The sequence below is a fragment of the Colius striatus genome, chromosome 2 (genome assembly GCF_028858725.1).
Source record: "Colius striatus isolate bColStr4 chromosome 2, bColStr4.1.hap1, whole genome shotgun sequence".
NCBI lineage: Eukaryota > Metazoa > Chordata > Aves > Coliiformes > Coliidae > Colius > Colius striatus.
Genome location: NC_084760.1, coordinates 69722012 through 69745368, shown reverse-complemented (window position 1 = coordinate 69745368; position 23357 = coordinate 69722012). Strand labels below are relative to the sequence as shown.

At 36.3% G+C, this 23357-nt stretch overlaps 1 protein-coding gene across 2 annotated transcripts in view; it reads left to right on the top strand.

Moving 5' to 3' along the window:
* The window catches only part of ARID4B (AT-rich interaction domain 4B), an 89648-nt gene that overhangs the window by 10924 nt on the left and 55367 nt on the right, over window positions 1-23357 (top strand). For both annotated transcript variants that reach the window (XM_061991016.1, XM_061991015.1), the window contains exon 3: window positions 20159-20269. In XM_061991016.1, the coding sequence (XP_061847000.1) occupies window positions 20159-20269 (111 nt within the window). The remainder of the gene's footprint in view (window positions 1-20158; window positions 20270-23357) is intronic.

The following is a 23357-nucleotide window of genomic DNA, read 5'->3' as shown; positions in this document are numbered from 1 at the left end:
AGTAGCACTAGTTTCTGGTCAGTAAAATTATACTTACTCTGTTTTGCATTAAAATAGAGAACAATCCTGCCTGTTTCTGACTGGAATAACTTGTTGTGCAACAGCACTTAATTGAACATTTGAAGTGGTGTAATAAAATCTTAATTATAGTTTGACAATAAATATAAAACATAGCACGTATTATATGGAATAAAAATCATGTATGATACTTAGGCTGGCCTGATCTAGCTTCTCTAATTGTTATATTGCATTTACTTAGTTGGAATTTTGAGGAAGCAAATCAGCTTTTATGTCACAGAATCATAGAATGGTAGGGATTGGAAGAGACCTTCAGAGATCATCTAGTCCAACCCCCCTGCTGAAGCATGTCTACCTAGATCAGGTCACACAGGAATGCATCCAGGTGGGTTTCTGAGGATCTCCAGAGAAGGAGATTCCATAACCTCCCTGGGCAGCTTGTTTCAGCGCTCCATCACCCTCGCAATAAATAGTTTTTTCTTATGTTTAAATGGAACTTTTTGTGTTCCAGCTTCATCCTATTACCCCTTGTCCTTTCACTAGATAAAACAGAAAAAAGGGATGCCCCAACCTCCTGACATCCACCATTTATGTACCTCTAAATATATATATATATATATATATATATATATAAAATTAGATATACTTGTATATATATACATATATTTTTAAAAAAAGTAAACTTTAAGAGTTCAATTCCAGACATATCCAGATACAGTTCCAGAACTTTGCTATCATTTTGACTTTACTCTCTTATTGCCATAGTTGGATATCCTTACTATGCTTGCTCAGAATTAAACTTAGGCAGAAAAAAAGTAATGCAACACTTGAATAGCATCTGCAAATGAGACTGTCGTGTGTCTACAAGAAAATTCCTCAGTCTTAAAGCAACTCTTAACATCTTTTCTTATATGTGACAGCTTCTCTTAATACAGTTTCTATGCACACTGAAACAATGTTCTAGGCAAGTATACAAATATGCACATATCAATTGTGTAGAAGGGACGGTGAAACCTCTTTAGCTGGGTGTTCTGCTTCTCACAGTGGTGATGCACAATATTTCTGTGGAAGCAAATATTACAGTGGGCTGATTAGGCATACAGTAGTATTGAGAGATTAGATTTCTTTCTTCAGCTATGTATTTCAGAAATTCTCTTCAATTATCTTCTTAGGCTTAGTGAAAAAAATGCTGATCATAGAAATATAATCGATTATAATTTCATTGACATACATACTTGATACTGTAACCTGCTGATTTGAGAGGGACACTGCTATTTTGTTGCTGAGCATTGTCAGAATACTGCATTGTCTTGGGTACCAAAGATGTCTTGGGATGTCTCTTGTTGAACCTCTGAGAGCAGAATGAGGTTTCATATGGAAAGTGGAATTGTTGACATACAGAACACTGTAAAGTAAACTTTAATAGACTTTTTTCTTTTCTACTTTAGTAATCCTCAATGTTATTTTTTGAAAAGAAGCTAAAAAAAAAGGGGGTTTAGTATAAGAGGCTTAAAGACTTAAAAAAACCCCACAAATGGAGCTTTACAGAATAGCTTCAGCATACTTGAAAGCAGTGAATAGAGTCTTATATCACCTACACAACCTCAAAAAAATGATTCCCTGTTCTACAATATGTTTAAGAGTTTTGTGGAATTAGAGCAAGGATTGTTCCTTAAATAGCCACTCCCTGGAAATGGCTGCCATTAGTCACAGGCTAAGCCAGACGAGGATGTTTTGGAAACAGGTGCAGCAGTGAATAGGCAAAGAAACTGAAGCATTCTGGGTAGCTAAATTGTGTGAAAGGTATGAAACAAGTAGTTTAGGTACTTTAATTCCTTAACTTTTGAGGAGTTGTCTAGCTAAATGCTAGCTTCTTATATATTGTTCTCATTCCCTGTAGTACTACAGTGGCATCTTCTGTGTAGCACACATCTAATATGTGTTAAAACTATTCATAATTATGCAACATTTGACAAATCTCTTAAACTTATCTTCAACTGGCTATTTCTCTTAATATCTGTGGTACTTTTAATGCATGGGTATTTTCTGATTGAAAGTTCTTGAAAGGGTTTTCAAATAGTAGAACTTAATTGAATAGGAAAAGTTTGCATCTCTGCTTTGGATAACTGTCATATTGGTTAACTTTTTCCTAACACCTCCTTTCACAAGCCTAAAGCTTAAATACTGAACTACATTTAGGTAGAGAAGAACTCTGGAAGATGAATGCTGTTATGGAGAGGAATAGAAAAGATAAATGATTAATTTATTTGTAATATCCATGCTACTGACTATGTGGCAATATTTAGTCAGCAGTAATCTTGGAAACGTGTTAAGGTGAGAGAGGAGTTTATGTGCTAGTAGTTGTTAGATTTCTGCAAGTTAAGAATTATGTTACTGTAATTTAGGAAACTTGTAAAACTAGCTCACAGAGGAATATTCTTAAAGGAACATGGTAGTTTTTATGAGGGGGGAAAAAAAAATTGAAAAAGGATTTCAGTGATAACTTTTTAAATCCAGGTAAAGATATACAGACTTATGTATATCTTCCTTCAGAAAAGATAGTCCTGGCATTTCTTTTTATTAATCTAGGGAAACTGGTATATACAAAGAAGTTGCTAGCTTTTCACAACTTGGGGACTGGGAGGAGCAGTTACAATTTTGTTATCAGTTTGAGGAACTGACCATCTGAAAAAAAAGTGCACTGTGAAAAATAATTGTCTGTATTTTTCTGTCAGAAGACTGTATTAGACAAAACAAAGTTTATTCAGTACACTATTCTGCCACAGCAAGGCTCCTGAAATTTAGTATCACCCATAGTAGCTCAACCAGAAGTTGATTTGAGGTAGAAGTTGCCTCATGCTACAATTTGGGAAAGCTACATTGCAGTTTTTGTGAGGATAACTTCAAGTTCACTTACTGCTTCTCTTTGGAAGATACCTGTGCCAACATGGAAGTAGTCAGCTTGTCAGAGTACAAAGCTCAGCATGAGTTATAGTTTATGGTAGTTTTTTCAGGTAAATTACTCACTGTACTAATTTCTATGCTGCCCTAGCTATCCAGTATTCAGCTTAGTTAAGGTATCTATATTTTCCAAGGATGTAGATGTATTGTATGTCAACAGTGGCCTAGTAGGTGCTGGTAAGAAAATACCAGTACATTTGACATAAAATCATGGGTTTTTTTCTTTTCTAGACTCAGATAATTGGTTATGTGAATTATATAGCTACAGTCTTAACCTATCTACTATCTGTTATTCTAGACTGGGAGCCTTCTATAGTCTTGACCAACCACTTAATGGTAGCAGCAAACTAAACTTAATTTGAATCTGTTTTCAGTGCTGCTTGGATGCTTCTCCATAGTGCAAGTATGTGTATAGTCATGCTAATACTTCTCTTTAATTAACAAGAAGTTAGTACTTCTTGTGTCTGACTCAAAAAGCTGTCTTTTGAGTGTCTTTAAAGTGGTAGTTTTCAATCAGTGATCTGATTGGTGGGTTTTGTAGCCTTCTTCTAAGGAGATCCAAAGATATAATTAAGAAAAGCAAGCTTATGGTTGGTAGGCCTGTTCATTATTCAGGGCCACTAGAATTTTTGGGGAAAATCAGTATGCTGAAATATTTGAAAAAAAACCTTTACCTAATGCAACTGCCCTTTTGTAATTATATTTACTTGCATATATATATTTCCCACTTTGCGCACATAACAGTAGTAAGTGCCTTAAATTCCTGGGTTTTTTTCCTTCCCCTTTTTTTACTGTGAGAGGAGGCTGAAGAATTGACTATTTTCAAAGATGTAGTATCTTTCTGTGAAGATCCATATTTATGTATGTGAAGAAAGATATTATGCAAATGTATATTTATATTGTAGTAGGACTTACAGGCAGTTTAAGGATGTTAAGACTGTGCTCCAGATGTCATAAAAAGATAACCTCTGCTGGACTTAGCCTGAGGTACTACTGATGTTTTGCATGTGTATAGTTACTGTATGCTATTTATATCTTAACAAATGTAATGTTAAATAATTGTTTATTAGGAAGAAGAATCCTCTTCACAGGAAACCGGGAGAGAAAAAGGAATATTTGTTAAATTTGAAAGGGGAAAAATATAAGAAAGGATAATCTGTGGGACACTGAAAAGTAGATCTAGCATGTATCATGACAAATACACTGCAAAGAGACCAGTATAGATTTACATATAAAGTATAATACTTTTAATCTCTAATTTCCAAAGTTTATGCTGCAAAAGTGATAGTGGTCAAGGTGACATTTATTTATATACATCCTTGCTCACCAGATATGTAGGTATTTTAATATCTAAACATTATTTGCAGTTCTTTAAAAGATCCAGTGTTGGCTACCTTACCTTTGAATTTCATTACAGTTTTATTCTGTTATATTAGCTGTTTCAATTGGATAATTATGGCATGTAGTAATCCAGGAAAGACAAACATAAGGGCTAAGTATTTTGAAGACAAAATATTGCACTCATAGTGTATTAGTTGTTTTATCCGAATGAGATGTGTTTTGTTGGCTCTTGTGTAAAGTTTTCCCTGGAGGCTAAAGAATAGCAGGTTACCGACTAGGAATATAAGGCTAGTTTAGATGAGGAGTGAGGATCTGCCAAAACATTCTAAGTAAGAGTTTGCTTACACTAAAACTTCAAGAAAGTTCTAGGGTTTAAGTGTATATCTAGTTGAATTCAAAGATTGTCCAAAACTCAGAATAAATGAAAAATGTTTGCGTTTGGCTGGTTTGCAAAATGAGAATTGTAAAAGTTATTGCTGGCACTAAGGTAGAAAGGAAGAAAGCCTGTTGGTCTGTGTATGCTAAATCTGCTGAAACCAGCAGAGAAATTTGCAGACAGTTCTGCAGTGCAAGTCACTGGAAAGTGAAGGAAGTTTGGTTTGACTGTTCTGAAGTGCATCTTTAGGTTCTGTTAGTTGTGTTTGGATTATAGTCAACCTGAGCCTTACATATTGTCTGAGATGAAGACAACCTGTTGGGAAAAGCAGGAGAAAAGTGAAAGGAAAGTTGGTGCAGAGAACAGAACTTTGTCCTGAATATCTGATATCTAAAGATATCTTTGTGCTACATGTTTTTAACATAGTCTGAAATGGGGACCTAGATAGTTGTATATGACTAGAAATGACTTAACCAATTCTGGATTTTGCAGAAGAAACTAAACATCAGAGATGTAATTGACTGACATTGTGGTAATAATTAACATTCTTTACTTTAATAGCTATGTTAAGCTCTGTTCAGAGGGGAGAAAGTCTACATAGTCATATTCTTGTAACTGTAGTATGTCTTTGAGTGCATGTGATGTGTCCATGGTGCTAATGGGCTCCTCACCTGAAATTCACGCAAGACCATGATACTACTGAAAGAATGTTCTCTCTTGTTTTGATGTCTTTGCTATAATGGTTGTAACCCAAAAGTCAGATTTTCTGGATCGAGTGCAGTTCAGTATCTGCTGTGGCTGTTAAACTTACTGGAGTTAAAATTTATCCTTCCCTGCGCAAGGCAAGTGACTTGTTCTGAGAAATTTTTCTTGTCCAACTCTATAGTTCAGGGAGAATTTTCTTGTTCTGCTGTAGATCCTTGTTCTTTGAAGGCCTTTTAAAATTATTTTAACACTCAGTAATTGTCTTCATACAAGTCCTTTGCAGTCCAAACATTAAATGTAAAGCTTTCTGGAATGTCAAACCAAACATAGTGATATTTTTCACAGGACTGACCCCATTAATAAATAGAATTAAGCCTAATTTTTATTTTGTGGCAAATTCTTAAATTTTTGAAGTTCATATTGAAATTAGTTCACAGTTTAAGATCAGATTTCTTATTTTAGAAAAACAGATTAATAAAACCCCCTATTTTTTTTTTTAGTTCTGTGATATAGTGATAATGTGCTTTGCTAAAATCAATATTCAAGTCTGTTCCTACAGAATGTTCAGTTGAATCAATATGTTTTCATCTGAAAAATAAAATGTTTCATTGGAAAAGTTGGTACCCACTTTGTTTGCAAATAATGTGCAGTGGATATAAAACTTAAGATAAACTGGTGGTTTTTTTGAGTGTTATCCAAATAGATTAGACTTTGACTACAAACTTGAATTTGACCTTGCATATACTCAAGTACTGAAGTGCTTTCAGCTCATTTAAAGCCACTTCAGGGATTTAGTGGAGATGTTGGACTACAAGCTGTTTATTAGATGCTCTGACTTGCATTGAGGGATGAAACCCAGTTTAGAAGACCATTTGAAGGAGACAGCTTGATTATTTAGCTATCTGACAACTGTTTAAAAAACCAAAACCAAGTAGTGTGGTGAATTTCATCTTCCTCATCTACCTATATGGGCTTCATACATTCAATTTATAGAATTTGGTGGAACAGGCTACCCAGAGGGGTTGTGAAGTCTCCTTCCTTGGAGGTCTTCAAGACCTGCCCGGACATAATCCTATGCGACCTGATATAGCTGAACCTGCTTCTGCAGGGGAGTTGGACTAGATGATCTCTAAAGGTCCCTTCCAACCCCTGCCATTCTATGATACCACTCTATAAAATCATCAAGAGTATGCAATTAAAGGTAAATACAGTAAATGCTATGACATACACACACATGAAATGATGAGGAAGAGAAAATTATTATCTGTTTTTTGAAATTTCTGCATTTTTTGCAAGAACCTTACAAATTCTAAACAACGATTATCGAGTGCTATTTCATCTTGTAGATTGAGGCAGACTGCCAGTTTACTCATTGATTTCTCCTCCTCTACTTTGTAGTGTCAAACACCAGAGTTAACAGTAAAATTATTCAACTTACTAAGGTGGAAGAAAAGCAGTTCAGCAAAAGTAACAGAAACAAATGGCTAGTGAGTTGAATCACTTTAATCAAAGGTTTACTACAACTGATGCAAAAGGGAGGACAGACAGGGAGAGGCATCATTCATGTAGACTTGAGTTAGGAGGGCCAAGGCCTTCCCCTTTTCCACTTGTGAGTTGCATTTTTCCTTCGTGAGTTGAATTAACAAGAACACACTATCTCTTTCTGTGGTGCTGATCCTGTAACAGCACACACCTACCTCTAATAGTCTCAGCTCCAGTTTCAGACATTTAAAAACTACTGTTGGCAGTAGGTAGTGTCTGTCACCAAGTTTGATTGTTTAAACCGATGTTACTTGGTGGTTGGTTTTGTTGGTTTGTGGTGTTTGTGGTTTTTTTTTTTTTTTAATGGCTATGCTTTGTTTTCTGCAGGTAGGCAGAGATACAAGAATTTAGCCAGGAATGCTAGAATAAATAAAGGGCTGAATTGGTTCAGCACTTTTTACTAGACTGGTTTTCCAATTTTACATAGTGATCAAAACTCAAAGTTACCAGGAAAAAACAAGTAAATGAATGTGACTTGCATTCAGAATAGTTCTGTTGGATTAGATTACTAGTAAAAAGAAGTTGTATTCTTATTTTTGTTCCAGTTAGATCTTAAATCACTTAAGTTTTTAGAAGTTTACTGTTGGTTTTGTAGCAAATACAGCAGAAATGGTGTATGTTAGTAATTTTTCACTTAAAGTCAGACTCCTATATCTTTAAATACCCTCTATTTTTCTTCTTCTCCTCCCAAATTTAACTAGAGGGCCTATTCCGTCTGTTCTTTTTAGCAGATAAATCATTATGAATTTTGCCATTTCAGAAATCTAATAAGCAAATGCATTAACTACAAGCTATGTTACCAGATTTTTTGTGAGTACTAAGAAAAATGCATTATGAAATTCTAATCCATTATAATGGGATGTCTTTGAGGCTAAAAAGCCACAGCTGTAATAGCCACAAGATTGCAGGATTTCAGAGCAATGAATATGAGGACAAGGCAGCCAGCTTTGGCCTAGGTAATTTGTTGAGAGGAAGTGGGGACTGACTGCAACAGTTGAGCTTTTTAAACTAGAGAAGTGAACAGATTGTACTAAGCAGAGTTGTGTACAGAGTATTTTTAAAATTAGTATTATGATAAGTAATTTGAGCTCTAAACAGAGATGAAAACATGTGCATACTTCCTTATCTGTCTGAGACATCACACAAGTGCCTGGGGATGGAAGAATGAGTTTTGACACACATCAGCACATCTCAGAAGTGGTAAAGCTGGCATTTCTTTTGCTGAAAAAGGATACAGTGGTGTTCCTTCATCACTTTGATTGGCTATTTATTTAGTATATAGAGTAATTCACAGAATCCTGAAAATCACAGATAACTCTTAAGAAGTCTTTCCTGTTCTGTAGCTGCCATTATCACAATATTTTAACTGTCTGAGATCCTTGTTTATTCAGAATTTGAACATGAATACCTATAGCCAGATTAGTTTTAGCTGAGGGGCCATCAGCAGTCAGCACACTTGCTAGAGTTTCACAGTGTGGTATGTGCCACATTAACAGTTCACTGCTATTGAAAATGGAATGTGCTGCATGCTATTTCTTCCTCCTATAAGGGGCAGTTCTTAGGGAAAAGTAGGCAAAAAATAAATGGAACATGAGACAATGTCATACTTATGCCAAAAAGGCAAATGTCATTCTGGAATGTTAAAAGTATTATTTGAAAAGTGTGCAAAATAATCAGTTTGTTTCTCTTGCCATCAGTTTGTCCATACATGTGTCCATTTTTGGGTACCAACTTGAATAAATATGGTGAGGTAATTAAATCAGATTCTAGAGGAAAGCAATTAGAAATACAGGATGTCTTAAAAAAATCAGCCTATAAACTTTACCTAAAATTTACATAATGCCCTGTTTGGGGTTTTGTATGGTGGTTTTATTTTTTGGTTTTTTTTAGAGATGCAATTACTCTAACAAGCTGCATCTCCTGAAAGCTGCAAAGGAAGCAAGAAATATTTAAATGACATATTATAGAAAACTCTATAAGCACTGGAGTATGTTGCATGCAGGGTGTGAAATATTCACTCCTGAATTTAAGAACAGATATGACAGACATCTGTTATTAATAATACACCTAAAATGATCCTACCAAGAGAAATGGCCTTGATAACCTTTATGTGTAATTAAGGTTTTGTTTGTTTTTCCCAGGAATCTCATTTATCCTAATTGAACCTTCAATAAAGTGGCTAGATTAAATTGTTTCAGTCTCCTCATAGGTATTTCCTAAACTCATTTTCATACCAATTTTACACTGACTGCCTAGGCATTAGTTGAGGGACCATGGCAGAGTTAAAAATCACATCTCCCGTCTAAAATTTATGTTGCTATGTGGTGTTAGCCATTTTATGCTACCATGCTTTCCAAAGACTCTTGTTTTATATAGCTATCTGCTACAAATACATTTTGTCTGTAGAATCACAGTGTACATATTCGTAGCTCCTGTGTGCATAGCTTTGATGTGTAGATTGGTTGTGCTTAATTTACTAACTGTCTTTAAGCGGAATTGGTTCTTAATAAGGTGAAAATGCTGAATTTTCACTTTAATTTGTATTTAGGTTTTTTTGTTTCATATTGGTTGACAGTTGCATGTAGCTTTGACATTACTTTTGGTACTCCTTTACCATTCTCCTATGTAGCTGCAGTGGCAAAAATCAAATCCAAAAGCTACATATGATTTTTTTTACTAGAGTAATGATGTAATTTAATGTATTACTCTGTTACAGTATTGGGTTGTGGGTTTTTCTTGTTATTTTTTAAAAAAATCTTTTATATTAATTTACAGGTCATCTACAGGCATGATTTCACACAAATATACAAAATAACATCTTAAAACAAATGCTTTGAATTTCAGAATATGATTTTATCAATACATAGGTAAACATTTTAAGACTTAAGAAAATCATAGCTGTAGTTAGTGAATTGACTTGGGTCGAATTTTGAGAAATCTCATTTTGCTGGAAGATGTTGAATTAGTACGCCATCTCTTCAGCTTTCTATTTCTGTTCTAATCTAGGAATAAAAATAAACCCTCCCCCTTTTCCTTCCCCAGTAATTAGTTTAGAAAGTGTTATATTAAATATGGAAATAAACCAAGGCAAGTAATTTTCTTTTGTATTTGCAGAAAAAGCAGTCATAGTTTATGCATGATGGGGTTTTGTTTGTTTGGTTTGGTTTTTAAGGTTCTGTTTTTCAACTTGGTATGGATTTGCTTCTGAAGTTTTACACAATAGAAAATAGTTTTAAAACTAGATGATAATAAAAAGATGCCTAATATGCAACAATTTCAGTGAAAAAACCCCAGCATTGTTAGATAATGATCTGATTTTAATTTCTTTTCACTATTCCTCTTCTTGCTATCATATATTATATCTGAAAATATTGTTACCTTTTTCTGTCAACTAAAATGTCAACATTTCTATTAGTTATCTAGAATATATTTGCTGGAGAATTCCAACAGTTCTTTTCATATATCTAGATTTTCCTATTCTGTATACTGTTAGACTGAATTTTTTTACAACTCACTTATTAAAGAGAAAACAATCACTGAATTATCTTTAACTGGAACTACAAATCATGGAATCACGGGATGGTAGGTGTTGGAAAGGACCTCTAAAGATCATCTTGTATGCTCAAGCAGGTCCTTCTAGATCAGGTCACCCAGGAACATGTCCAGGCAGGTTTTGCAAATCTCCAGAGCAGGAGGAGAAATATTGATGAAAAACTATCAAATTGTTTTACAAATAATGTTTTTTTCTCTTGAGATGTCATTGACTGTTGATTTCTTTAGACTTTAGATAGTCCTATATTAGTTTCTTCGCTGTTTTGCTCAGGAACAGCCCAGACTTGTTTGTTTGATTAAACTATCAAATTATCTTTGTTCCAATCCATTTAGAACACAAGCATATCATTACCATATCATTTGAAACATCCCAAGTTTTTCACACCATAAACAGCATCTTTAGACAGAATTGTGGCACATTTTTAAACCCAAGGTAAATATCCAGACATTTAAACAATGGTCCTAAACATTATCTGAGGCTTTTAGTTGATAAAGAGTGTTTGTCAAGGGAAAGATTTAATATAACTTAATTTTCAATTGCAAAACAGGTATTAAGACATCCTTTTCATTAAATAATTTTACCGTCTACTAAAAAAACCATCATTTATTCCTTTTTTGACTCATAATTTTTCATGTGAGAATGCATTTGGTTCTTCAACTAAACATAAAATCTGAAAGAAGTGTCACAAAATCTGTGACTAAAAGAGAAGTCTTCATTGAGAAAGCTCCTTGTTACTTTTTTTTAATCTGTATATATATAGAAACCTAAGTGTTTAGACTTTGCTTTGAACATACAGAAAAGGCCTGACCAAAATAAATGAAATGGTATTATTTGCAGTACTAACTACAGAGCTAAATAGTTTGAATATTTGTTTAAACCTTACAGAAAAATTGCAATCTGGTAGCTATGGCAATGATTGACTTAAAAACATATTTTGCATTCAGGAAGATAAACAGTAGACCAGGCAATCAAAATATCTTTTGTTCATGTCGTCTTTCAGCAATACAGAACAGGGAAGACACCTATAGAAGGAATTGTAAGGAACTGGCATTTTTAGAGAGACTGATCAGCAATTCTGGAGTGTCTTAAATTAAATATTTTATAGCATGATAGGCTATACTGATAGAAAGAATACAGATTTCCATTCTTAGGTTTCAGAGTAGTAGAGAAACATCAAATGGCTACTCACTTTTGAGTAACTTGAAAGTTGGTACATACCTCCTGGGTTGCATCGTGCAGGAAGTCTGTAACCAGATTAGGAACAGAATCAGAACTCTGTGAATATTATTCAATATGGTAGCAGAAAAAAGAAATGTAAATACTGTATTTTTGAAGCATAATCACCTTTTGGGATTTGCTGTTTCAAATGGGAAATGAAGTAATTACAGTTTGAATGTTTGTAAATGACACTGCTCAGTAAACCTCTAGATGAAGAATCAAATATTTTCTCATTTTCTGAGTAGAGTTAAAATATTTTAAGTAATTCTGTATCCATCAACTTAGAGTAGTTCCTAAAAAAAGGAAAAAAAAAAAAGTATTGGGATTACTAGTTCCATACAAATTGAACTTCACACAGATAAGTAAAAATAATGAAAAACCATTTTGCATTTAAAACTGATACATTAAATAAAGGAAGTATTACTTGTGGTTACTGAATTGAACCACTTGTTTTGGGTCACTTGGTCCTTCATCATCTTAGAACCTGTAAATCTTTTCCAGATTTTTTATCCAGAGTGGGAAGTCAACTTTTGCACCTTTTCAAGTCTTAAGAACTTTAAATTAGCTAGTTATTGAACTTATCTAACTGAATAATTTAAAATAAAGAAAAGGTCCCATCTGCACCTGTAAAGATGTGCTAAAGCTTTCAGGAGTTGGTTTCCTACTTCCTAACATCTGTCCACTAAGTTCTGGTAACTTAAAACACTTTTGGCCACAATTATATGCTATATAATGCCTGCTTACAAAACAGGTGAGCTGTTACTTGAAACTTCCTGTAGGTTTTTCAATGGAAACTCAAAACAGGTTTCATTACCAGAAGCTCCTCCCTTTTAAATTTAGAAATATTCAGTTTGATCATAATGTTTCTCCCATAGTTTTGATTTGTGGACAAAATGTTGATAACATTGAACTAATTTCCTTCAGAAATTTCAAAATTATTAGTTTTGCCTTTCCCTGAAATTTATAACAGTAACTAAAGAAAAAAAATCAAGCCAGAATCAGACAGAAGAAAAATTGCCCAAACACACACTCTTGGGCTTTTACGTTAATAGCCTTTTCATAGAAAAAAGTCGATGCACTTCATTCTATGTTGCAGTTTACAAATTTCCAGAAAAAGTCTTTCTGTTTCCTGTTGCAGTGTTCTTGTTTCTGAGAGGTGGAAAGTGGGCCAATGGATTTACTTTTTTTAAAGGATTTTTTTATCTTCTGAGCTTCAGTCTTTGTTTCAGATATTGCATTTGGCTCTGAAGAGTAATGTGCCCCAATTTGAAATCAACTCTAAATATATTATCTGCCAAATTGAGTATGTTAAATGTTATAGGTTGTTTGGTTTTTTTTTTTCCCTGAAGATACGTGCTATTACTGTAAAGCTGAGTGTCTTCCTAACCCCACACCAGGTTGAGCTGTAAGCAAATTTTTGCACTCATACATTCTGTAATTTTGTTTATTAAGAGATTGCTTCTGCTGTGTGTGGGCATATTTTTGCTATTGGGTGGAACTTAACTACCATTTGAAAATATTTAAGGTAATAATCTTTATTTAAGTTAATATCTTAGTAATTGGTGATAAAGGGGTTTTTTAATGGTTTGTGTTTTTTTTTCACGTGTTTTAATGAAAGCAGTTCCTTAGAACTTGTATAGATGTTGGATTTGCCCTAATTTTTTTTTTTAAAATATCCTGTTTTTCAAAATTTAGTCTTTTCAAGCCCCCATTGCCCCAAAAGTTTCAGAAACTTTGTTGGATGACTTTTGAATGGCTGTTAATTCTGCAGGATAGAATGAGAGTTTCAAATGACCAGCTGTGTGAAACTTTTGCCCTTCATTAGAAGACTTATGGATATGTCTGGGTTCTGGGTTGAAGTAGTGAGGTATTATTGGTGGCTTTTCCCACTAATTTGAAGAACTGAGAATGACTGTAACTGAAACAGTCAAGTATATGTGTGATTGTTCTGCTTGGAAATTGGGTGCTTCCATCTTAAATTATGGAAAATGTGCAAAGCATGAGAGAACACTTCCTTTGGAAAGATAAGTTCAAAATACAAACACATTCTAATAATAAAAAAGAGAAATTAGTTCTTCTTGCTTAATGCAAATTATTAAAAAAATCAGATGTTGAGGCTTATGATGTTTGTTTTATAAACTCGTGAATTAATTTTGATATCTGGTGAGGGTGGGGGGGAGAGGGTCTTGAATCATCAACAGGCTTTTTCTGAACCACGTTTAGTGAAAATAAATATTAAATTTCCATTTAAAAACGAAACCCATTTCTTTTCAGCAGTTGAGGGATTGTTGGTTGGTTAATTTTTTTCTTTTTGAAAATGTTCCACTAATTTCATGACTCAGGAGTAGACAAACTCTGAATTTTGAATGTTTAATACAAACCAAAATCCTGGCTCTCCAAACTTTGTTTATGTGAAAGACAAAAGGAAGGTACAGACCCACTTTTCTCTTTGCATATTAATCTGAAAGTAGTCTTGCAGGCTTTCTTGCTAAGCATGTCTGCTATGTTTCTAGACTGAACACTTAAATCTTGTTTCATGTGGTTTACTTGGAACATCCTGTGTGTGGTGCAGAGGAATACAGATTAGGAGATAGAAATAATATATTCACACACAGTGTATTACACATGCTTATAGGCAAAGGACAACGTAAAGCAATTTTATCAGCTGCTATACAGCATCACAGACTTTACAAAGGAATTTGAATATTTAGTAATGCAGCATAGTTGAAAGAGGAGGTGTGAGGAGGATTTCATCCCACATAGATGGAAAATATCTGTCTAGAAAAATGGGAAGCCGAGCTCTTTAACAGCCTTCAATGGTATATAAAAGCATGGTGCTACCATTTTAGATTGTAGTGTTAAAATTGTTTATTCTGAAGTGCTCTAGAGGGATCTGTGTGTTTTGTCCCTCAAACTGGGAAGGCCAGAACTATTAATACTGATATAAATGTCCAAATTCAGAAGATGTGCAGGTTGTTTTTTTGATACGGGCATCTAGCCATTTATCTGTCTTTCCAAGTGTAATCAGCTCTAAGGCTGGAGCGGAATCTTTCCAGCAGCCTGCTTTGCCTGCCAAAGAAAATTCAGCCACTGAATTCATGGAAATTGCTGACTGGTCACCTAGAGACTGCTTCTGATTTAAGTGGTAAACCAGCTTTTGAGCTGCGGCCGCATGTGCAGCTTATAGAAAATCCCGGCTGTCCACAGCAGTTGTGAATAGAGATAGCCAAGAAACTATTCATACCACTTCCATTAATAAAATTAAACAGTAGTAGTGTGGCAGTTGCCCATTAGTTTGGATTTTCTAACGGAAAGTGCAGAATTGCAGGAAGTCCTTTTCATTTTCATCCCTTGCTCACCCAAGAGAAGATCCGGAATTATTAAAAGCTGCGCTTTGACAGTCGGTTTATGACCTACAGCGTACTGGAACACCGCTCCGCACGAGCTACCTCGGCAGCGGCAGTACGCAGGCTGTGCGTTCTCTGCAGCAGCCCCGGCCCGCAGCAGCCCCGGCCCGCAGCCTCCCCTCCACCTGAGGCGGGGCCCGCCCGGTGCCGCTCGGGCTACTATGCTCCGAGCTGCAAGGTAGGAAGCGGTAGCTGACCCGGGGACCTGCCCCTGCGGGGACTCGGCGCCTGGTAGCGGCGGGGCAGGGCTCTAGCAGCTGCCAGCTCCCGGGAAGCCCTACGTGCAGCTTTACCCGGCAATCGCCTTAAGGGGACAAATTTACTTTAACGGCAATCCGCGTTTAATCTGCCGGAGCCCCGAGCGCCTTCGGGAGCGCGGGCGGCAGCGGTCGGCATTGGGTCGGTCAGCGAGAAACTTCTGGCAGCTTCCCGGCGCGGGCCCCTCCTCTTAAAGCGGCAGGACCCGCCGCGGCCCTGCACCGCAGCCCTGCGGCTCGGGGGCAAGTATCCAGAGAAATGCTGGTGCCCATCTGATCGTCCGCTGCTACTAATGATTCAAAGTTGGAGCTTCCAAACCCTCTTGCTTTCTAACATCCATTACTGAGAGTGTGAAGTTAGGTGCAACTGGGTAAGGATTCCAAAATAAAGACTCAATAACGATTGAGTTGTTATTGAGCAGGTATTTGTTAATGCAGCACTGCATGCATGGGGGATCTTTCACCAAATATGCATGCCACAAGAGGGAAGTGCACTCATACATTAAAACATAAATATTCAATCCCTTTCATGGGGTCGTTTACCATACACACACTTATTCCAAGAAACAATTACCCAATTTTACAGTTACTTCCTTTGGTGGTGTTCGTTGTTTGTCTTCTAGATTTCCTTAAGTGATTTGCTATCACTGGTTTGGCTATACTCTGTGAACTCAGTTAACTTAGATTTTGAACATCTCTTGATCTTGACTTGGGCATTCTCTTTCTAGACAGTACTTTATTTGACAGAGTTGTAAAGCGTTGAGAAACATTAACAGTCTTAAACCTTAACCATACGAAGGTCCTGAGGCCTGTAGAAACATTAAGAATCTTAAGAAATTACATATAAAAATTCAGTAGTATCAAATCTTAAGAAACTAAATTGAAATATTTAAATAATTCAATGGCTTCATTTCACTACTGAGCTTAACAAAATAACTGTTGTCCTCCAGCAGCAGTATCAAAGCTAGAGCATGGAAATGGCAGTCTGCAGCTCACTGGAGAGCTACACAACAGCTGGAAATGTTCAGCTTTCAGTAGTTAGCACTCCAGCAGATCCTGGAGAAGGTCTCACCCAGACACTTTCTGAAACAGCTCTTCCATGCCCCAGCTTGGCTGCAGCCCCGCAGTACCCAAGGAAGCAAGGCTTCAGTTTGGAGAAGGATATCCATCTCCCATAGTTGCTAATCAGAGCCTGCTCTCCTTCTGGTAGCCTGGAGTTGGTTGTTAATATAAACAGAGTAGTGATCCCTTGTGTATGCACCTGGTGAGTGGGTGGCTTTGACGAGGATCTTAAATAGCAGTCTTCTGCCAATAGTTTAAAAAAAAAAAAAAAAAGGCAAACCTAGAGATTACCATCAGCTTCAAGTTTCCCTTTCTTCTTCCTGTGTGATCTAAAAGGTGTTCTGAGAAAGAAATGGAGAGTGTATATTGAAGCTGCTCTGAATGAAAGAAGTTCATGATCTCATTAGAGATAAATGATGGCATGTGCTGGGCATACTTTTCATTTTGCCAGTTGAGCAAAAGTTTATTGGTGATTTTCTGATACAATTCCTATCTATAAAGTGCAAAATATTATGTTCAGATATAAAATGTAAATGCAAATTAATATTACCTTTTTTTTCAATAAAATGAAGGCTGAGACTGCAGTCTAGAGACATGGAGACGCAACACTAGTAAGAGTTGTCTTGAAATACAGTCTTTAATAATTTTAAGAAGCTCAGAACATTTATGTATCACAGCTTGCTAGTTGTTTCAGCTTACCGGTTTCAGCTGATATTAGCGGTGAAAATGAGGAAAGTATTTTGAAAACTTCAGTTGAGGTTATTTGGAAAAAAAGCCCAAATAATTTATTTTTCCATGGAATAAAAAAAAATAAATGCAGTCTTATATGCATCCACAGAAGATTTCACATGATTATTTTTCAATGTGTAGTGGTTCATGGTGGTAGTGAAATAAATGTATTTCATTGATATAAATTGTCCTCCCAGAAGCCACTCTAGTACTATATTTTTAGTAAACATACCTACAGTGGTAAGCAAATAGTTTATATGTTTGCTGTTCTATGTCATTGTGAATGGAGGAATTTTAAATACTAACAGTGAAAGGGATCAGCTATTGTAAAAGTAACTTAGAGATTTAGGCTAGGGATTAAAATTAACTTGTGTGTTAGTAAAAGAAAACGGTTCTTATAGGTATTCATCCTTCAAATAAATTGTTTTAGAAGAACCTTTAAAAATAAATCAGAGTAGAGATAAAGTAGTTACTAATATTGGTGATTATACTTTTACTAAGAATTGAAAATTCTGTTTTAAAGTAATGTTGTTGACTTGCCTGTTCCTCTGCCATAAACTTCCAAACAGTCAAAGACCAGAGCTTCTGATTGTCTTGGTTTCTGGTACTGTTGACCTTTTTTCTTAGGTAATGTTGAAAAAAAAAATATTTGTTTTTTGTAGGTTAACATTATGAGTTGGTATTTGAGATAATTTGTTTGACTGTATAGCAAGGTATAGACTGATGTTGACATAACCAGCTCTTGAAGTACTTGTTTATAGAATTCTAGCTGTGAGCATCTGTGTGAACCCACCTGGGATCTGTCTGTCCTCTTACCCTCAATACTCCATGCGTTCTTTAAGTTTGGAAGTTCAGCTGGATTGAAAGACTTATCAGCATTGTAGTGCTGAAAGTTTCTTCACTAAAGAATGAAGGAAAGGAGGAGGGATGCTTCTCTCAGAGCTTTACTGACTTTGTAAGTGAATAAATTGGCTGCTTTCCCCTCTTAGATTTATATTGTGTGAAATACACTCTACTGAGAGTACTATGCAAAAGCATGTTTATTGCCATCTTGAGTCACTGTTTCAAGATCCTTCCAAGTGGAGTAAGAAAAAAACATTGCAGCCTGCCTTGAAAGCAAGTAGATTTATTCTGTTAGACAAGTAGGGGAAGAATTCCACAATCTCAACACTGTTAACAGATTCCTTGTTAATCTCAATTGAGTTTTATTGTTATTCAATCTGGAATAGGAACAAATACCTGCTTGTTAGATATACTGCTACCACAGTTGTGTATCTTGCCATTCTGCCTGCAGTCATGCACCATGCAATGTCCACAGGAAGATTGGTATAGTTGGCAGGATATTATCCTGTCCATGATGCCATTTTCATGTAAAGTCCTGACTCACAGGAAGGGGTTAATGTTCCTTTTACCCTATGCTGGATTAATACACAAACAAAGTTCTCAATGTAAAGTTTTGCAAAACTTAAATTTTTGAAAAATCCTACATTAAAACATTCAGGTACATATTTGCATGCCTTTACTTCTGAGGTACTGGAGGTGGAAACAGCCTGTGGGAAGTACAAGGACCTCAGTATCAAATAGGAGCTCTGAGACTTGAAGGAGATTATCTCTATGTTCTTCCTACAGAGAGCCTGGATGTTAGAGTTGCCTATTGTAAACTGTGTTTGTAAGGTTGTGGAAATATCATGTGGGCTTAGGCCTCTCTTCCCAGCGCTTTGAGGCTGCATGAAGGCTTCCAGCTCTTGGAAACATACCTCACTCCTCCTGCTTGTTACTTTCTACCTTCTCCTTACCCACACTGTATAAAATGATAGTGATATGGTTTTGTTATCTAGAGTCTCCTCCCCCAGATTACATTAGGGGAGGTTGTATGAGAGAAGATGGACCTTCTTTGAAGGAAGAGAGCCTTCACAAGCTCGGTGTGCATAGTAATTGGACCCATGTTCTCTCCTTCCCCCAAACCCACTTATTTCCCTCCTCTTCTATTTCTTGTTTCCCTGTTTGAGTGTCACTTGCTCTTCTTTTGCTTGAACCGTGTCTTTTGTCTGTGCCCTTCACTATGATTGTGCGTTTATCCTGCTGTTATTCTCCTACTATACCCCTCTGGTTGCTCTCCTGTTGAGCACATACCTATACAAATTACTCAAAAGTGAAAAAGCAGAGCCTCTTTAGAGTTGTTTTACTTGCTAATTGTCGTGATTTGAGCTAGGATAGAGTTAATTCCTGTTGGGAACCAGGAAGGGGTACAGCCTGAACAGCTGACCCAGGCTGGCCATCAGGTATTTGATACCATCCTAATGTCATGCCCAGTCTATAGGTGGGCGCTGGCCGGAAGGAACTCTCTTCCAGGGCTGCGGTTTTTCGGTCGCCGGTCCAGAGTGGTTGCTTGGGTCGGGTCCCGGGTGGTGAGCAGCTGTTTCATTCACCAGTTTGTAATGTCCCCTTATTTTTGTTACAGTTGTTCCTCCTCAACTTTCTCCTAGTAGATTGTTCTTATTTCAACTTACCTGTCCTCTTTTACTTCTTTTTTCCTGATCCTCTGTGCATTCCACCGGAAGGGGGAGGAGTCGCGGGGTTTTGTTCCCCTTTGCTCCAGCTGGGCAAAACCATGACACTAATGAAAAATAAACTGTAATTATTTAAGAGTAATGAACAGCAGTGTCTTCATGAGATTCATCAGATCTTGAGGTTTGGTTAGCCTTAACCATTGTAGCAGAATTACCCATCTACTTCAGGTGGTTCAGAGGTTGGAGGCTTAATGTGGTGCTTGTTGCAGACAACTGTGATATCAGTTTATTATATTTATGATAGTAACTGTCTGAGCTTAGTGTTGTGTGTTTCTACTGCAGAGATATACATATGCCATCAGGTTAAGTTTTATTAGCTTGTTTTGTACTGCCCTGTCCACAAAAGCTAGTGGGACCATGATAGCTGTATTGCTAGTGTCCAAGTAATTAAAACCCAGTTGTTTTCCTTTCTCTTGCAGGCCATTGATGAGCCTCCCTATCTCACAGTGGGCACTGATGTGAGTGCAAAGTACAGAGGAGCCTTCTGTGAAGCCAAGATCAAGACAGCAAAAAGACTTGTCAAGGTCAAGGTATGTGGTTTTCCTGCAAAGAGTTTTTTTAGGAAAACTAAAGTCATCAGTGTTGAAAATGGCACAATGTGAAACTTCTTTCTAGTCTCATGACAGCTAAGATGCTTTCCTTTCCTTGGAGGCTGGCAGTGCAGTCTTTGAAATAACAGTAAGGTTATTTTTGTTGGGTGGAGAGGAGTTCCCCTTGCCCTCCCCTTTAATTAAATGCATTGTGTTTCTTCCACTGCTTTGTTGTCTGCTTGCATCCAGTATTTGTAACCTTCAGTGCCATAGGCTGACCTTAAAGTAACTGATGAAAATATGACAGATACAGGTTTATGTATTGGAGAATGTTATCACAAAATAGCTAAAAACTCTCAAAGTAGATTTAATGTGATTTCTTTTACCTCAAGAGTACAGGTCAATGTCATTTAGCAGTGGCAACTAGATAACGTTTCAAAAATAAAATGAACTATTTTATTGTGAGAGTGATACAGCCTTGGCACAGGCTGTCCAGGGAGGTTGTGGACTCTCCTTCTCTGGATGTCTTGAAAACCCACCTGGACATATTCCTGTGTGACCTGATCTAGGTGGACCTGCTTTAACAGGCAGTTGGACTAGATGTTCTCTAGAGGTCCCTTCCAGCCTCTTCCATTCTATGATTCTAGGAAACCCTTCTGCCTGCCAACAAAGACTTTGTATATTGAGTCCTACAGAATAGCAAGCAGGGAATCTCACCTAATCTTTATGATGATTAGTTAATGACCGAATAAAACAGTATAAGCCATGTGTGATACAAATAAAAATTGTGGCGAGGGAATACAAGAGATCTATTTTAACATCCCTTGGAAATTTAAAGTATCATTTCTAGAAATAAAGAGAAAACTGTTCCGTCTTGTTTTTATTATATAGCCAGTCTATACTACAATATGGCTTTATATTGCTGTTTGGATAATGTTGCCATAAACGCTTCTAATCAGGGAGCAGGTACTATTTTTCTGCTGTTCCTCTTAATCTCACACAGAAATGTAACCGAGCAAGGATCCAAAGCACTTCTGAAAAATAAATTAGATTGTTACTCTGCGACAGAGTTATAGTGGCAAAATATTTTTCTTATATCTGCTGTAAACATAAGTGAAAATTTGGGAATTGTGAGTGATGATAACCTGTTACAGAAGAGCCTCCATTATAAACTGCCATGCATTGCTTGAATTTGCCCTCATACTATGGCCTATTTTTATCTCTGGTATATAAGAAGCAGAGAGCAGGTTCTCTCTAAAAAAACATGTTGGGAAGGACTATTCTCATCTATTTGATGATGTTAACCATAATGAGAAGATGATAGTCTTAAATCTGACATCTTTAAAAAGCCTTTGTAGCAAATTAGTGGTCTTTTAATTTCAGTAGTCATAAACTCTTAACAGTATCAGCTGGTCTATACTTTACAGCACTTACAGAGTAAATACTGATATTTAAGATGCTAAGTATCAGTATTGAAGTACAGGAGTTGTGCTGTGCTTAGATCAGTGAAATCTTAACTCCTTCCATCTCTTTAGAGAGCTTTCAGCTCACCTTCTTAGATGCCCACTTGCACTTATGTATTGCTATTTCCGTACAGATTTATTACTTGCAGTTTGATCGCTGTAATGTTTTGCAGAAAGATCTTGAAATGGAATAGAATTTTGAATCTTAAGTTGTTTATGAAAGCTGTACCTAAAACTCTGTAGATTCAAGTTTGTGTGTATATGTGTGTGTGCGTCTTCACTGTTACTGTATAGCTTAAGGCAGTTAAGCCTCAGTACTGTTACTCCTTTGTAGAGTAACATTATTTGTGATTGGGATTTTTTGTGTGTGTGTGTGGTAACAGTCTTTCACCAAGAAAGCATATTCCCTACCACTTTGTCTCAAAATCTCCTCTCTTTCTGGCATGTGCAGACCTTCTCCAGTATTAGCTCTAACCAAGGTGTACTTTGTCTCAAATTTTGATAGTTTATTTGCTGCATTTATTTTTTCACTTGTTAAAGAGTTTTTTCTGGCCCCAGTGTATTTTATGCCTTAGTCTCCTAGAACTACTAGAGGAAAATGGAAGTCAGATAACTTCATAACACAAATTTCAGTTTGAAGCTTTTATGTAAATTTTACAACTAGAAAGGAAGATGCAACCAAATCTTTTCAGTGTGGAGTATGTTATCTTTAGGCAAATGAAATACACTTAATTACAACTCCTCCTACTTTCTGTTGAATTCTACTTTCTAGAATATTTCAAGGGATACCATCATTGTAACTTTTCCATCATCAGTATAATTTAATAATTTTATTCAGTTGAATGCAAATACTATGTACTAAACATTTCAATGTTGGTAGGTACTGTATTTCACAGTTTATTAGTCTTTGTCAAGTTCTGTACATGGTACAGCATTTGACGGTGTTACACACTGTCGTAGAAAGTAGTAAAACTGAAGATTTGCCTGGACTTGTGAATGTGATTAAAGGGCAACACTTTTGGTGTTAGAAGAGTAGTAGTCTCATCTTCATAGGATTTGTTGTAGCTTATCTTAAAGAGCTATTTAAACCAGTTTATTTCTCATGAAACAATTAGCACCATTATCCTCACCCACTTGTATTTGAGCACCCTCCACAGGAATTTCAGATGAAGCAGGTTTTGATATAGGTCTTCATAAACTAGTGAAGCAACTTTTGTACAGAGCCTACCAGGACTGTCTTTTCAGGATGGTGAAGAAAAGGGAAAGTCCAACTGAATCTGAACAGATGAACCATGTGCTGAATGTCTTAATCTTTTGCCTGAGACAGAAAGGATCCATGGTGACAAATACTATGGGAATTAAAACCCACTTGAACAAATACTGACATCACTTTTCTCAGCTTCAAGAAAGGCCGGTGGTATCACACTGAGTTTGGAGTTTGAGTTAATAAGCAGGGGTGTTTTTGTGTGTGTATGTATATCTCAACAAGCAAAAACTGTTGGTATCAAAAGTCTTCTCCCCCCAAAAAATCAAAGCCCCAAGGCACCTTTAAAAAGAAGAAACAAAAACTTTTAGTATCAAAAGTCTTCCTTGTAAAAAAGTCAAAAGCCCCAAGGCATCTTTAA